General features: G+C 41.0%; 1 protein-coding gene across 3 annotated transcripts in view; it reads left to right on the forward strand.

Moving 5' to 3' along the window:
* Positions 1-18,115, forward strand: part of slc5a9 (solute carrier family 5 member 9) — a 148,671-nt gene that overhangs the window by 126,238 nt on the left and 4,318 nt on the right. Inside the window, exon 13 of one of the 3 annotated variants that reach the window (XM_047374799.1) lies at positions 17,186-17,267. The exons of the other annotated variants lie outside the window; for them this stretch is intronic. Coding sequence (XP_047230755.1) covers positions 17,186-17,236 — 51 coding nt within the window. The 3' untranslated portion in view covers positions 17,237-17,267. Of the gene's footprint in view, positions 1-17,185; positions 17,268-18,115 lie in introns of those variants that run through there. 3 annotated transcript variants of the gene reach the window in all.

Raw genomic sequence — 18,115 nt, forward strand, 5'->3', positions numbered from 1 at the left:
ACTGTGCCATCTAGGCATGATTAGTTGCGTTTTCAGTCCAATTTTCCTTTCATTTTCTTGTCCATCATTCTATTCTATTCTCTTTATTTTATTATATCTTACTTTTTTTAATGACCTGTGTTGTTTGATTTTATCATGTGATTTGTTTTTCTGTGTTTGTATCTGTGTTTATTTGCTTTGTGATTGTATTGTAATTGTATGTACAGCGCTTTGAGTGTCTCTTTGCTAAAAATCGCTATATAAGTAAACTTGTTACCTTACCTTACCTTACCTGCTTCCGAGAGCAGAGAATATTGGGTCTTCTACTGATAAGCGTATGTTGGCGCTAGTGGGTTGAACTGTACTGCTGTGACTGCTACCTGAGGCTGCGCGGCAGAGACCTTCCCCCCCTCAGGGGTTAAAACTAAAACCATTCCTAACATGCACATTAGGTCTCTTCCCAGCAGGTTTACTGGGCATTGCTCGGATAGCAAAAAACAGTTTGAAAGAGAACCCATCAGGTGTTAGGTATAAAATGGGCTTTGTAAACATCTCTTTCTTAGTTTGGCCAGAGGCAGACAATAGAAAAATATACACCAAGTTTTGGAAGAACAGAAAAATCATCAGCTCTAAGAACTGAAGATGTTGTACCTGAATCTACCATGAAAGATACCTTTTGATTTGAAACTGTTATTTCAAACATAGAAAGAGCTTTACAGGCTGCTGAAGAAAACTGAGAGTTGGTTGGAACAATGCTTTCAAACTTCTGTTCTAAAGTTGATACTGCATAAGCCAGTTAGTCTGGTCATCACATACATCATAGCAAAGTGTTCAGCACAAAGCATGTCTTCATTGCGAAAAACAGGTAGTTCATCAGTGTTTATGTGTGAGCATTTCTGCTCACCCTGAGATCTGCTTAGCTTCATAGCCACCTTTTCTATATGTTAGATCATAATCTCTGCTTCCATAATACATGTTCCCACTTCATCTAGTCTCCCATTTATGTTTCTTATTTCCTCCTTCAGTTCTCTGAAGCATTTCCATTTTCACAGCGTGATTCTCTTGGTTCTCGGAAAATAATTTGAAGGCTAGCTGTGTCACTAGCAGTGCCGTTAGCTGCTACTGATGTTTCTTTGTCTGGCAATGCCGATTGTCAGGACACCAAAGCACATTTGGATTTAGTTTGATGCATTTTTAACCACTTTTTAGAGTGTTTTATTTCTCATAGTTACCTAGAGAAAGGATATTTTTGGAATATTTGTTGGGGTGTCACTTGGTTATGGTTCCACCATTTTTCTTGCTCACCCAGTAGTCTCTAAAGCCTCTGGAATTTGAAGACATTTTTAACTTTCTATTTTCAAAAATGGTTTTTCAGAAATATATCTCGATGCTTTTATTTATTTATTTTGTTGTGATAATCGTCAGCATCCTGTTTAAGGATAAATGTACAGAAGTCAAAGAGATCTCAAATATAATTTAGAATCACAGCAACCAGTTTCTCTTACACGAATCAAAATTTTCTGCTGCTGAAACTCTTTGCCAATCCTTTATATTTTAAATTATGTACTTACAGCAGCAATGACAGCAGTATTTAAGCAGCTTTCTTCTCAGGTTAAATGCAGACAATTATTTTATGCCAGTGTTAACATTCTATGGTATACCCAAACACTAAAACAAAACAATAATACCGTTGTTATAGCTTAACCAGAAATGAAACAATAGAGTTTAGCTTAACACTAGTGTTGAGTTAAGCTAGTGAGCTAAGCTAGTTAGCTTAACTCCACACTAGATGTTATTCTCGCATAGCACTTTTCTTTTGTTCTTGCAGAGAAAAAGGAAAACAGACATAATTTTACTTCAATTCAAGGTTTTAAAATTTTGAAAGTTGGGAAAAAAAATAATTTGGTGTAAATGTATTTCATTGTTTTACAGTTCTTGTCACGGTCTCGGGTTGTTTTGGACCAAAATGCAAACAGGGACTAGGGTATATTGTAAAGTAAGATCTTCTTTGATAAAGGTTCATAGTTCAGCACTTACAAGGTCGCTGGAGAATCACAGATGAGAAAAACACAGGTAGCATAATCCAAAGAGGCACAAAGAGTTTGAGGAAAGATATGACATACATGGCTTGCATGACGTGAGGAACCAGTGACGAATAATGAACATAGACCAGGTTCAATCCAGGGAGAGGAGGAGAGTGGACCAATGAGAGGAAAGCTAAGGTGATCTGATGATTAGTGAAAACAGGTGTGAGAACCGGCTATGGAGACTGAGAGAATGGTGGTTACTATGGTGACTAATGCTGAGGAACGCAGGGACACGAGGAACTAAACTAGACTGAACACATGAACAAACTAGAAACCAGGAAGCTGGAGACAGGGTAAAAAAGGGACAACAAATACTGAACTAGGGGGGAGCAAAGAAAGCAAAGACCTAAGATAACAGATAACCTAAACGTAAACAATAAGTGGAAACTAAACCTAGCAGGAACAAATAATCAAATACAACTAACTGCCAGAGAGGAACTGCAACATAAGGGACTAACACTACTACTAAGGGGCACAAGTGAAGGAAACGTCCAAACACAGGAAAACAGAAGGACATAAATAAACCAGTGAGTGGGTGGACTAAGAATTACGAAGAAGAACGCAAAAAGAATAAATGACAGAACTATAACCAAACTAAGAATCACAACACGGGAAAAAATAAATCTAGATAAGCTTCACAACATAAGGAAAAAACACTTCACAGCAAAACCAAAACAAAACACAAAGCCAAAACTAGCAGATCCCGACAGTTCTGTTTTAACTATGACCGGATTGAATGAAGATTTTCTTAAAAAATGCGAGATACCGGGGCCACGTTGTTTATTATTATTATGTTTTAATAGCCGGAATCAATAAAGATTTCAAAAGAAAAAAAACATGACATACCACATACCCCTTCATTTCCAGAGTGCAATGGTACAATTTCCATATATTATATGGTATGGATCTGTCGTGTGGTCCATCCCTGACCCTTTTTGTTTGCTGCAGTGAGGTGTACTTAATTTTTTCTGGCATGGATAATAATCAGATTTAGGTGTGACAATCACTAGTCCACAGCTTTTACCTGGCTCCACGTCTAATTTGCATTATAGAGAATAATAGAACACAGGTCTGCGTCAGATCAAAAAGAAAAGTATGCTTCAGAATTTGGTACTGTAGAGGGAAATAATTCCACAGTTCTAAAAGAAGGTATTTTTTAGAACATGAGAATAGAGTTTTATGGTACCACTGTTGAGTCCGATTCTTTCGTATCTTCAGAAACAAAATAACTTCCGTCTTTCCATTACCATTTTAAAGGTTTTGCAAAAAGATAATGTGTGGAATACAATCCATTACTTTGAAAAGCTTTAGCTGTTATGGTGTTAGGAGAAACAGTAAGAGCGGATGTGTTTACATTCCAATACAACGCAGAAGTGGTTAGGATTTCCTTCTTCTCTTTTCCCAGAGGAAATATGGAACCAAGCCTTTTCCTAGGTTTTTGTCAGGACCTGATGTGAGGTACAGTGTAAACCAACAGATTGCATACAAACAGAACAAAAAAAGAAGCTAGTCTAACCTCTTCCCAGCAACTGTTGTGATCAAGGAATTTTGCACCTGCCATTATCAATATACATTACCTCTTGTGGATGATGCTACACTACTGTAACTACAGTGCCAGACAGTACAAAGAACTTCACTCCCAGCCATAGGCGGAAATCCTGGGGGGGACTGAGGTGATGTGTCCCCCCATCCATAAATACGTCCCCCCAATAATCATTGTAAATACAAAAACATTTTAAAATATAGGATCACTTTAGCTGTGCTTTTATTAAATATTACTATAATAATATTTAATAAGCACAGCTAAAGTGATGCGAGTCAAGTCAAGTTTATTTATATAGTGCTTTTCAGCAACAAGGCATTCAAAGCGCTGTACATGAGGTAAAACATAATGATACAGAAAATCAAACACAGAAAAACAAATCAAATGACACTAATAATCCTTGGGAGTAATAATAATTAATAATCCTTCCAGATTTACTGGTAGAAATTGGTTTCAAGCCACTCTTAATAATAAAGCATCTTATGCTAAAAGAAGATGATAATATTGATAGTCTCATCATTCCACTGAATTCTAACAAGGGAAGCTGAGTCACTGGTACAAAACAGCTTTAATCCACATTTTCAGGTGCTAATAATATATTGCTTTTACTGGTACTGACGTTGAACTAAGTAATAACAGTCCATTGTAGTCTAACTAAGAAAGCTGGGTCATTGGTGTAAGAGCAGCTATAGTCCAAAATTTCTATTACTAATAATCAGAATCAGAATCAGCTTTATTGCCAAGTTCGTGCATACAAACAAGGAATTTGACTCCGGTACACTTTGCTCTTTTGTTCTGTTTTTGCATTACAGAATATACAAATTTACAATTTACAATGTACAATATACAATGTACAATGCAATATTCTGCATTACAGAATATACAAATTTACAATTTACAATGTACAATATACACATATCTAATAGAAAAGGTGCATTTGCAACATCTGTATGCTGTTGTTCTGTACTCTATTGAATGTTCATCAGAGAAACAGCCTGGGGGAAGAAACTGTCTTTGTGGCGGCTGGTTTTAGTAAACAGTGTTCTGTAGCGGCGGCCTGAAGGTAAAACTCTAAACAGTTTATGTGCAGGGTGTGTGGGGTCTGCAGAGATTTTGGCAGCTCTTTTCTTGACCCTAGACCTGTATAAGTCATGGATGGAGGGAAGGTCATCTCTGATTATTCTCTCTGCAGTCCTGATTATTCGTTGCAGTCTGGACCTGTCCTGTTTTGTGGATGAGCCAAACCACACTGAGATGGATGAAGACAGGACAGACTGAATGATGGCATTGTAGAAGATGACCAACAGCTCCTGTGGAAGGTTGAACTTCTTGAGTTGCTTCAGGAAGTACAGTCTCTGCTGGGCCTTCTTTCGAATAGTGTCTATGTGCGAGGACCATCTCAGGTCCTCAGAGATGGTGGTTCCTAAGAACCTGAAGTGGTCCACGGCCGATACAGTGTTGTTGAGGATGGTGAGGGGAGTGTATGGGGGGTGGTGTTCTCCGAAGGTCCACCACCATTTCCACAGTCTTGAGTGGGTTCAGTTCAAGGTAGTTCTAACCGCACCAGTGTACCAGCCGATCCACCTGCTGTCTGTATGCAGACTCATCACCGTCCTGGATCAGTCCAATGACAGTGGTGTCGTCTGCAAACTTAAGGAGTTTCACAGATGAGTCCGATGAGGTGCAGTCATTTGTGTACAGAGAGAAGAGGAGTGGGGATAGAACACACCCCTGGGGGGCACCAGTACGTAATGATCTGGATCGGGAGAAGATGCTCCCCTGTCTCACCTGCTGCTGTCGGTGTGTCAGGAAGCTATTGATCCACTGACAGGTGGAGGCTGGGACGTTGAGCTATGTGAGCTTCTGGTGGAGGATGTCTGGTATGATAGTGTTGAAGGCCGAGCTGAAGTCTACAAACAGGATCCTGGTGTACGTCCCTGGGTGGTCGAGGTGTTGCAGGATGAAGTGTAGACCTAAGTTAACAGCATCATCTGCCGACCTGTTTGCTCGGTAAGCAAATTGCAGGGGGTCCAGCAGGGGGCCTGTGATGTCTTTCAGGTGCTTCAGCACCAGCCGCTCAAAGGATTTCATGACCACAGACGTCAGGGCTACAGGCCTGTAGTCATTTAATCCCACGATGGTGGGTTTTTGGGAACCGGGATGATGGTGGATCGTTTGAGGCAGGAGGGGACCTCACATTTCTCCAGTGACTTGTTGAAGATCCTTGTGAAGATCGGAGCAAGTTGATTTGCACAGGCTTTCAGACATGATGGGGAGACGTTATCAGGTCCTCCAGCTTTCTTTGTTTTCATGCGCTGAAAGAGCCTGTTTACCTCTTCCTCGGAGATCTTTAGTGCAGGCAGAGGATCTGATGGTGGGGGGTTGGTTGCTTTATGGGAGGAATTTGTTCCTGAATGGGATGTAGAGGGGATGATTTGAGATGTTAATGGCTTCTTGTCATGTCTGCAGTAGAAGCCATTCAGACAGTTGGCCAGGAGACGACTCTGTTCAGGATGGGTGGAGGGGCTCTTGTAGGCAGTCAGGTTTCTCAGACCAGTCCATACAGCTGAAGTGTCACCAGTAGAAAGGCTGTTCTTAAGCTTCTCACTATAGCTTCACTTAGCTGCTTTGATCTCTTTTGTTAGTTTGTTCCTGGCCTGCCTGTACCGCGCCCAATCTCCACTGCTGTGAGCTTCTTCCTTTTCCCTGCGCAGATTCCTGAGGTGTGGAGTAAATCATGGCTTATTGTTCCCAAAGGTGCAGAAGGTCTTGGTCTGCACACACATGTCCTCACAGAAACTGATGTATGATGTCACCACATCAGTTAGTTGGTTTAAGTCAGTGGCTGAGGTTTCAAAAACAGTCCAGTCTGTGCATTCAAAAAAGGCCTGTAGCATCTGCTTTGATTCCTCAGTCCACTTCTTAACAGTGTGAACCTTGGGTTTGGAAGCTTAGTCTCTGTCTGTAGGTTGGGATGAGGTGGATTAGATAATGATCCGAAAAACCCAAAGCAGCCCTGGTAACAGCATGATATGAGTCCTTTAAAGTTGTGTAACAATGGTCCAGTGTGTTTTTGTCTCTGGTGGGACACTTAATATGCTGTCTGTATTTGGGGAGTTCATTTGAGAGGTTTGCGCTGTTAAAATCTCCCAGTATTATGATGAAAGAGTCCGTGTATATTTTCTCCAGGTCTGTAATCAGCTCAGCAAGATGTTTTTCCGCGGCAGAAGTGCAGCCATGCGGTGGAAAATATGAGCCGATTATTATAAACGAGGAAAACTCTCGGTGAATAAAATGGCTTACAGATTATGGAAAATGACTCCAGATCCGGGCTACATGTTTTCCCCAGCACTTTTACGTCTCTGCACCAACTGTCATTTATATAAAAGCAGATTCCGCCACCCCGCTTCTTCCCCGATAGCTCCGCGCTGCGATCCGCTCTGATCAGCTGGAAGTCCGGCAACAGCAGTGCGTGGTCCGGGATGTTTTCACTCAGCCATGTCTCGGTAAAGCAGAGAACCGCTGATCCGCGGAGGTCTGTGTTTTTACTGGTGAGAAGAAGCAGCTCGTCCATCTTGTTGTTGAGAGAGCGGACATTTGCCAGGTGGATTGAAGGCAGTGGTGTGCGAAGTCCTCTTTTGCGGAGCTTTACCACCGCGCCAGCACGCTTTCCCCTCCGCCGTTTTTGGTGCAGAATCCCATATAGAGCTGCAGCTCCACTCGCCAGGAGCTCAGTGAACCTCGGATCAATGAAAGATGGTGAAAAAAACCCAAGAGAGGACTCTCTGATGTTGAGAAGTTCCTGTCTACTGAATGAGACCACAGGATTGTGGCCCGACTACACAGAAAAGTAATTAGTTGAGTCTTACAACTCAGGCTTGCTGCACACCGCCACTATGATTTTGTCCTCCATCTTCACTGACAACCGATTCTTCTCCGCTGCGGTCTTTCACCCTACGTCACAACCACATCCAGTCCCTGATTGGTTGACGCGAATTTAGGAAAAAGTTCAGATTTTTCAACTCGTCCATCGCTCTCGCTTCGCTCCCGCTTCACTTGCCGCGCCGCGTCCTCCATGTTCTTCGCACCGCGCCGCTCCGCTCCTGAACGTGCCTCTACATAGGGATAACATGTAAATCGGCCGCTCCTTTTGCAGAAACCGCATTCAGTGTGAACGCACCATAAGTCCAAAAGCCGCTTCCAGGCTACGATTCTGTTCAAGTTAGATAGTACATAAAAAACCTTCCTAATTATTGAAAGATCATGACACTCCTATCCCACAAAGTGGTTTGGTCCAGATGCACACATTGTTTCCAACGGGAGGGGCTACCGGCTCCTACTCTCGGCAGCTCCGTTTTAAGAGTGGGTTAGACATGCTTGATGAGGAAACTGCACCAATGTGTAGAAGAAAGTCATTTATCACTTCACTTGTTAACATAAACAGTGATATTTCGCCCACTTTATCCAAAACCAGCCTCTCCTATCAGCTTGCTAACTAAGCTAATAGGCTAGCTTATGATGGTTAACAAGCTGAAATGTGTTGTGATTATTAATCTGAGAATATTATTTAATATTTAATATTTTAATATTTTATCAAATAATATTTCGGTCTGTTAATGGTTGTCCTGTGAATACCAGCCCAGTAAGGTGATGGTATTAGGACAAAATGAAAAGGTGTGAGATGAGCTCTGACATTATTGAACAGCATAAACTCTGCACATATATGGAATGAATTCACACAATTTCTTAAAATACAAGAATTTATTAACAAAAATAAGTCAACTCAAAGTCAAACATATTTCAATCAACAAACTCTTTACTATACTAAAACAATCCAACTAAACTACCAAGCAGAATTAAAGAATAGGGAAGATTAATGGGCTATGTACAATATAAACAAGTTGATGAAAGATGATTGAAAATCATGACCAAAAGAGTGATGCAACATTACTATGCAATGTTTATGTTTGAGAACCAAGGATTATCTTGAAGAATCTGGAAGTGAAGTTAAGTTAGTCTTGAAACCAACTTAAGCAATAATCAGCAAACGTTTAGACCACCCTTCACAATGCAAGATCAGATAAAATAATGTTTTAAAGAATGATCTGCTGAATAAAACCAACCTTCTGGATGACAAATTGTCAACGATGTCTCATTAGCTGCCTTTATTTATTGAAATAATATTTGAAGAAATATTATTAAGGGAGTATTTCGGAAATGAGCCAAATCTTTCTGGAGAAATGGGGCTTAATGGTGTTTACTTAGTTATCAAATCTAGTAAATGATGTTTAGGGACTATTATTTACTGGATTGAAGACTAAACCTTTCTGGGTAAATATTATTTAGTACCAGAATCAAACACACACCTTTAAAAATACAGTTAATAAAAGGGTTAAAATGCATAAGTGCGGACGGCGTGTTATGAGCAATTTTCTGTGTTTAAAATCACCCTTCAAGGAAAGTTTGACTTAATTTAAAAACACACAAACACAGAACACAAACAGGGCACGTGTGCTGCAGATAGCCTGCTAGCACTAAGATAGCAGCGTTTCACACAAACAAAACCAAACTTCATAGAATGAAAACGTTCAGATCATTTCATCCTAACTGTTATTCTGCCCAAACCTAACCTCTGACCATAGTGAGGAAATGTTGTCCAAGGGACGAAGTTTGAAGAAACGTCCACAGTCAACAAGCGGTTAGCTCGGTAGCTTTGCGGGGGGGTTGAAGGTGCGTTCGGTGTGTGAACAAAAGGGTTAGCTCCGGAGCTGTAGTGGGGCGGCCCGTCCTGTCCGCTGACCACACGGGTTAACACGGAAACCGCATATTTGCAGGGGCTTCTCTTGAACACCGTTTGTTTCTGCAGGGCTCGGAGAGAAAGTCAAGCAATGCTTGTACCTTAATTACCCCCGTTCATGAATGAAAATACCGGATACACAGACAGTATTTCATTCGTACTTATCTTTGCATATGATTGATGATCGTATGACATCCTTGGATCCAGTTGAAGAGTTTATTTTATGTGTGTTTGCCAGCAAAGAGACATCAGTGCGCTTGTCTCCTCTATCCGGTCCCTTTCGAAGGGCGTGTGGAAGAGTGCGGATGTAGCAACAGCTGTGCTTTTATTTTGGTAGTGGCATCACAGGAAGTCCGAAGTTATCCCGTTTCCTGGCTGTGCTGGAAGAAGGTTAATGCACTTTATTTTGAAAAGTTCCAGAAGAGTTCGTGCCGGAGTTTAATGTTGAAATCCATGGCTGTGGGTCCCAACAAATGAGAATGTAAGTAGCAGCACTGAAGAGACAGATGAGAAGAGTGCGAGGAGGGAAATGAGGTCACTTAGGACTGAAAGGACAGATTTTTCAAAAACGTCTGCCAGGACGTTATTGGCAGATATAAACCTAATTCATATTTTACTGACATTTTAGATTTTCTATAATTATAGATATTACTTTCAATAACATAATTTTAACATGCTGAAAAATTGCCAAGGAGCAGAAAAGAGAGAGGGAGAGAGCTTGTTTTTTATCTGCCCCCAAGAATTACTCTCTGAAATTCTTCTGTTTAGAGTTCCCCCCCTCAAAAAATAAAATGGGATTTTTCGCCCCTGCGCCCTGCAAAGTAGAATTGATGCTATTCCAAGCTTACACTTGAGGTCCTGACCCATTTACAGGACACAGCTCTTACAGCAGGAAACAGTGTATGAAAGAGAGCCCATCAGGAGGTATACATGTAGTGGGCTCACATAGAAAACATACTGTTACTGCTGAGTTTTAGAGGTGTTGAAAATTCCTCTGCCTTTTAAAAACTAAAGTAGTTGCCGCTGAATCTACTATGAACAGTAAGAGACCTTACTTTTCTGAAACAAATAACTGGAAAGTGTAAAATGAGTATAAGTTATCAACCTTTTTAAGAAGAATTTTCTAACACAGTAACATTTAAACCCTTGCCACATCCTTGAAAGCCAAGCAAGCTTTTTTTTCATTGTGAAATACAGAAAGATCACATGAGCTACAGTTAATACGTCTTCTTTATTGCAGGAAACAGAAAATATATATGCAAATGTGTTTGTGTTTAAATGTTACCTCCCTCGGTTTTCTGTCCGCTCTAGTTTTAGACCATCATGATCAGTACCTTATCAGTTCAAAACCCAGGCCTGTTCATCTGACATTTTCTTTGTTCTTTGTTCACTTTAACCTTTCCAGGAGGAAGGGAAAACTCTCCCCCAGCCTGTTTCTCTATTGCCCTCATAAGATGTGCTATCAACATGAGTCTAGTGTAACACTCTTCTGGCTCTAGAAAAACCCATGAATTTTGCCCATCTGTGGGTTTGAGCTTTTGGCCAGAATTCTTCTGAGTTTTGTTATGGTGTATACTCTCACAATGTTGTCTGCAGCAGCCAGGCAGGACGTTTCCCTTTCAGGCTATGCTGAAGAAACACCTCTGATGGAGTGGAGTGGAGCTGTGGGGAGGGCAGCTGTCTAATGTCCAGATTTAAAACATCGAGGAATTGCTCAAATCCTTGTGTGTGTGTGTGTTCTTGTCTTGGCATCACAGTGAGAACCATTTTCCCGATTTCACCATCAAATTGAGGACCGTTTGTACCAAAGTGAGGACATTTTGCTGGTCCTCACGACCTATTTTGCTAACGGTTAGGTTTAGGACTAAGGTGTGAATTGGCTTTAGGTTAAGATTAGGGTTAGGCATGCACTGGTAATGGTTAGGTTTAGGGTTATTGTCAGGGTTAGAACATAGAAAGGGTTGAAAATGACTGAAAATCAATGGAAGTCAATGGGAGTCAACACATGGTCCTCACTACATATAGCAAAACAAGAGTGTGTGTGTGTGTGTGTGTGTGTGTGTGTGTGAGTGTGTGAGAGAGAGGCAGGGAAAATGTTTTAGTATATAATTTAGAATTTGCACAGTCAGTCAGTGGTCCACATACCTATCATTTCCCTCAAACTTTACTTTCTCTTCCCACATTCTTCGTTTCACTCTTACCATGTTTTGTTCTTTCTTAAAATATTTTATTAATAAAGAAAACGTCCAGCACAAAATCACAGTATTTTAACCCATTCATTGACACACCATCTTTTCCTACCATCAAATCAGAAGTTTCTCTGTGGGGAGGAGACAATCCCCACAAACTCTGCTTCTGCTAACCCTAAACCTTGTCCCATGAGATAACTTTAGTTCTGTCTCCTTACACATCTAGTTAATGGGGGGAATATTCCTTTAAAATCTCCAGACATCTCCTTGGGACTTGCAGCTTTCTGGTGTTCTAATAACATCCTCCTAGAAAAAGCATTTTCTCTTGTGTGTCAAAATGAACTCCTCAACCACGTTGGCTGCTTTTAACAGTGAGGCAACGTTTTGCTCATTAAAGAAAACTGCCATTTTCCCTGGTAACACATTCTTAAAATCTTCCAACAAGATTAACTGGCGAAAAGATTCAGCGTTTCCATTGACTTCATTAGCAGCATACAACTTATCAAAAATAACTCCTCTCGTGCAAATTCAACATATAGTTTGTTTGACCACCATACCTCCTGTGATTAATGAACTTTTGCCTGTTGGCCTCTTGCACTAGATCCTAAGCACTTAAAATTGACTCTTTGAGTACATCATAATTCATGCTATTGTAAATACAGTGGCATGTAAAAGTATTCACACCCTTGAACTTTTCCACATATTGTCACATTACAACCACAAACATAAATATATTTTATTGGAAGTTTTTATATAAATAATAAAAAACAACTTTCACAAATAAAAAACAGAAATGCGGTGTGCAAAAGTATTCAGGCCCCTTCACTCTGAGTGCAACCAATTGCCTTCAGAAGTTGCCTGATGATTGCTTATAACTAAATAGAGTCCACCTGTGTGTAATCTAATCTCAGTACAAATACAGCTGCTCTGTGATGGCCTCAGAGGTTGGTTAAGAGAATGTTGGGGAGAAAACAGCATCATGACGTCCAATGAACACACCAGACAGGTCAGGGATAACGTTGTGGAGAGGTTTAAAGCAGGCTTTGGCTATAAAAAGATGTCCCAAACTTTGAACATCTCGTGGAGCACTGTTCAATCCATCATCTTGAAATGGAAAGAGTATGGCACAACTGGAAACCAAGACAAGGCCATCCACCTAAACTGACAGGCTGAACAAGGAGAGCACTGATCAGAGATGCAGCCAAGAGGCCCATGGTGACTCTGGACGAACTTCAGAGATCCACAGCTCAGGTGGGGAATCTGTTCACAGGACAACTGTTAGTCGTTCACTGCACAAATGTGGTCTTTATGGAAGAGTGGCAGAAGACATAAGAAGTCCTGTTGGCAGTTTGCCAGAAGCCATGTTGGGAAAACAGCAAACATGTGGAAGAAGGTGCTTTGGTCAGATGAGACCAAAATGGAACGTTTTGGCCAAAATGCAAAACACTATGTGTGGCAGAGAACTGACACTGCACATCACTCTGAACACACCATCCCCACTGTCAAATATGGTGGTGGCAGCATCATGCTCTGGGGTGCTTCTCTTTAGCAGGGACAGGGAAGGTGGTCAGAGTTGATGGGAAGATAGATGGATCCAAATCCACTGCAATCTTTGAAGAAAACCTGTTGGAGTCTGCAAAATACTTGAGACTGGGGCGGAGGTTCACCTTCCAGCAGGACAACGATCCTAAACATAAAGCCAGGGCTACAATGGAATGGTTTAAAACCAAACATATTCATGTTTTAGAATGGCCCAGTCAAAGTCCAGACCTAAGCCCAATCGAGAATCTGTGGCAAGATCTGAAAACTGCTGTTCACAAACACTCCATCTAATCTGACAGAGCTTGAGCTGTTTTGCAGAGAAGAATGAGAAAAACATTTTGTAACTAGATGTGCAAAGCTGGTAGAGACATACCATAAGACTTGCAGCTGTAATTGCAGAAAAAGGTGGTTCCACAAAGTATTGGCTCAAGGGAGCTAAATGCTTTTGTACAATGCCCTTTTTAGGTATTTATTTGTGAAAAAAAGGAATCATGTATAATTTTTGTTCCACTTCACAATTGTATACCACTTTGTGTTGGTCTTTCACATAAAATTCTAATAAAATATATGAATTTTTGCATTTGTGAAGTGACAATATGTGGAAAAAGTTCAAGGGGTATGAATACTTTTACAAGCCACTGTAGAACGAGATTTCAACCTGGAAAGACTCACATAAAGGAGAAACAACAAGAAGAAGGTTAAAGAATTTATTAATGAAAGATTATTTCTTTGGCGCTCGGACCCCTGAGGGAGACATAAACACTGAGGATGAAGTAGGTTTGAATAAACATTTTAGGATTATGATTAGGTAGGTACGTCTTCCCCCCCGGGATCCAATCCTGGTGGTGGTGTAGGCCTTGGTATGGAAGAAGTTGGGAGACCATGGTGGAGAAGGGGTGGAGGAGGGTCGAAGCACAGCAGAAGAGCGGTGTTTTCCATGCAGAGGTCTTTAAAAGTGATGCCCTGGGAGATGATTGGCTGAGGAGGAGTGTGGACTAGAGGGTGACACGGGAGTGGATTTTCTCTCCTGTCCCATTCCGCTCCCACAGAAAAATGTTTTGTCCCATCCCAATCCCAGGCCAGCATAACGGAAAAAATCCTGTCCCGTCCCACTCCTGGTAAATTGACTCCCACTCCCATCCCAGTGGTACACTTAATATTTAATGATGTATAAATTGTACATTTAATGGTACATTCAATTTGTTTCTATTTCACAACATATTTATTTAATATCTTCCCTTGATGAAGCCTTTCTATGGAGTCCGCGAGGGGACAAGGGGGGATTTCTTTCTCTTTTTGCGTTCTCACACAATAGTCTTTGCGTTATTTCGCAATACTTTGTGGGATTAGTTTCCAAACCAGATAACTGCAAAAATGAAACAAACACTACACCCGTTTTGAGATTTATTGAGTTTTATTTTGAAATAATCCTTAAATAAAATTATCTTCATATCAGACTAAAAGACAGTTTTTATCCACAAGCTGTCAAACAAACTACTGAACAATAATACTGCACAAAACCACATCTGTGACACTTTGTTTGCTTATTACTGCTGCAGGATGTGTACTTTTCTTTATACGCCATTAGTGTTTTTGTTTTTATCGTGATTTGAACGGTTGTTCTTATCCTAAGCATTTAATCGCATTGTTTACTGCGTGTTAACCTGCATATGACAAATAAACCATATCAATGACATATCAGTGCTGTTTGTTTTATGAGCAGTTTGTCATCTGTGCTGCAGTTCCAAAATGCCGAACGCAAAAGTATTGCGTGGGGACGCAAAATAAATAAATTTCCCCATGTCCCCTCACGGGCTTCCGTACCTTACCTCTTAAATCTTTAGTGCACATGCAGCAATTTTGTTGGTCAGATGAGACTTGACACATGATGGTACTTTTGGTTTGATGAATGAAGAGATGCAGGGCTGATTTAATCCAGAATCTGCCTTACAAGTGTCCCTTAATCACTGCTGTCCTTGATTACGACTAAACACGTTTTACAAGCGCGTTAACACCGCTACATTCAACTCTCCTGAAGTTCAGTAGTATTTGCGACTTTCCTGTCAGCTCTATGACTTTAATAGATAAGTCATTATTTCTGACTTTACGTTACAAATCCAATTTTACCACGTCCAGTTCTCCACCTGCGTATGCTCCCTCCATTCTGAACGCAGGTGGAAAACATCGATCAGAAGCACTGTTGGCTTGTGGGTCGTGTAGTTCGTTTGACTCGCATTATAGTATAGGCTTCTTGGAAAAAAACTACACAATGGCGGTGTCGATTCAAGTTTTTTTTTCTTAACGTTTATAACAAAGTCTCACTTGTACATTTCCAAAGACAATTGATCCTAGTTTATTTTCCCTCCTATTGGTTAGCTCCCGCTCCCGTCTGCTCCCGTTCATTTTTTATCCTGTACCGTCCCAATCACGTGATCTTTACTGATGCTGTCTCCCGTCCCGTGGAACTCCCGAAAAAGTGTCAACCTCTAGTGTGGACCTCTCGTTGATTAGAGCAGCCAGTGAGGAGTGATTGGATGTGGCGGGTGTGGTGAGTCTTCCATGTTGAATTTTCGTTTAAGCTCAATGATACAACTTCTTGAGCTTTACTTATTAGCTGGTATTGCTGTAGCACAGCCCACATCCCTTTTGGCCGTTCTAATACAATTGCAATGCTTTCAAAGGCATTAAAGTAGGAATCAACTTCTATCCCTCTAAATGTTGACACCTAAACAACATTTTTTATATCAAATCTCTGTTTATCTGGCAAGACCTATCTTCCACTTCAAGCTGTTTTAACTTTACCTCCTCACCTTTGATCTCCAACTGGGGAATTTGGAGTCTGAGAAAAAAACTCTGCTTTAATCTCAGGGAGATTTATGCTCGATCTCAAAACGTTCATCTAGCTCTAGGTGAGCTGGATGAACTTTGAGTCTGGGCTTACCATTGGTTCCACTGAAGTCGGCTGACACAGGATCAAAACGAGGTAAAGTCACAAAAGGCTCCTGAGGTTTTACCAAGACCTTTGGAGGAGTCGCTATAGCAGCAATTCCGTTCTCTTGAAAAGATAGGACACCTAATTCAACCGAGGGAGTATGGTCATTAAAACAAAACATCAAGGTCAGTCTAATTAGAGTCCCCAAAGATATTTAACTCAATTTAATTTCTGCAACACCTTATCCCTAATTAACGCCATCCTTCATCACAGGAATATGAAAATGTGCCACAATACACACCGTGCCATCCAAGATTACAATAATTTGTAGGGGAAAAAGTTAACAATTTGGTCGTGCCAAATCAAAGAAACAAAAAACAGGGCTGTACTGACCGCTATTCTAAGTGAAAGCAAAACAAAAAAAATCTTGTCACCCTTATTTAACATAAACTCTCACCAGAACCATCACTTGGGTGGCACCAACCTACTTCCCCAGCATGTCTATCAGAACTAAAACCTATGTATGAAAATGTGCAAGATTCCTGAAACTTTCCTAGTACTATATCTCTCACCAAAATCCTTTAACAAACAATGCAATGCTCCAGAGCAGCAACACAGGTGTGCGAAACAGTCAGACAGGAAAGAGCAGGAGAAGAGCTCCTGCCTCATAGACAAGGTTGCTTTATAGAACAGTCCTGAATCCTGGTTGGTCCTTTCAAACCCTTTTCTATCCATTTAGAGCTCAAGATTCTAAATTGTCACTAGCCTGTATCTAATGAGAAACAGAAAACAAAGGGGAGGAATATCACAAAAAATTAAACTCACATCTGCCCTACTGATCCTCAACACCGGCACACTACAGGGTTGTGTTCCCAGCCCTGCCCACTTCACCCTCTTCACACACAACTGCTTGGCCATCCACAACAAAAGTTCGCCAACGACACCACTGTGGTGGGTCTCATATCAAACAATGATGAGACTCATTACAGAGAAGAGGTTTACAACCTGACACAGTGGTGCTCCAGGCATAACCTCATCCTGAACACCAGCAAGACCAAGGTCATAGTAGATTACAAAAGGTCCAGGAGGACTGATCACGCTCCTCTTTGCATACAGGGGGAAGTGGTGGAGCGTGTGGACATTCCTGAGCAATTACATTTCCACTGACCTCTCCTGGACTGAGAACACTTCCCACCTGGTGAGGAAGGCCCAACAATGGCTCTTCTTTCTCAAGATCTGGACTCTCTCCTCAGCTTCTAAGAAATTTTACAGGGACGTGGTGGAAAGCATCCTGTGTGTCAACATGACCGTGTCCTTCATCTCCTGTGCCGTGGTAAAGGTGGTGAAGACAGCACAGGGGATTGTGGGCTGCCATCTGCCGGACCTGGACTCAATTTATGTTACATGAGTTCAGAAGAAGGCCAGACGCATTGCCACAGATTCCACCTACATGAGCTATGAGCTTTTTGTCCCACTTATATCACGAAGGCGGTTCAGTTGCATTAAATCCAAAACAAACAGACTCAAGACGTTTTTTTTCCCAGAGCTGTGAAGACAATCGTTCCCCTGTAGGCACTCGATAGTCCATTTCATGATCATTGTCTGTTCATAGGGTGCTCTAGAACAAGCTGCACTTTATGTAAATACTTCATGCTACATCCCCACGTACATATTTCATACTTCTCTTTAGGGATGTTTTTCAGCTGCTATAAGTGCTCCAATTTTCCTCCTGAAATGCCTTATAATTTTTATTTGTGTGTTTTTTATCTCTTACTCTGCGTCTGTGTTCTATATATGTGTATTCTGAACAAAGTCTATCGATAAACATTTCATTATAGGCCCATAATAACAATAAAGATTCTTGATTCTTAAAAAAACAGTCAGCAAGAAATGTAATAAGCATAAAGTTGGAATAGCTGAATTATTCTGCCAACCGCTCAGTAACACTACAAACAACTTACTCCTGGGCTCTAAATCCCCACTTACCAATGGAGCACCACAAGAGACACTACCAGAAACAGAAGATTAATCAAATAACCTGATTGA

This window comes from Girardinichthys multiradiatus, chromosome 9 (genome assembly GCF_021462225.1).
Source record: "Girardinichthys multiradiatus isolate DD_20200921_A chromosome 9, DD_fGirMul_XY1, whole genome shotgun sequence".
Classification (NCBI taxonomy): domain Eukaryota; kingdom Metazoa; phylum Chordata; class Actinopteri; order Cyprinodontiformes; family Goodeidae; genus Girardinichthys; species Girardinichthys multiradiatus.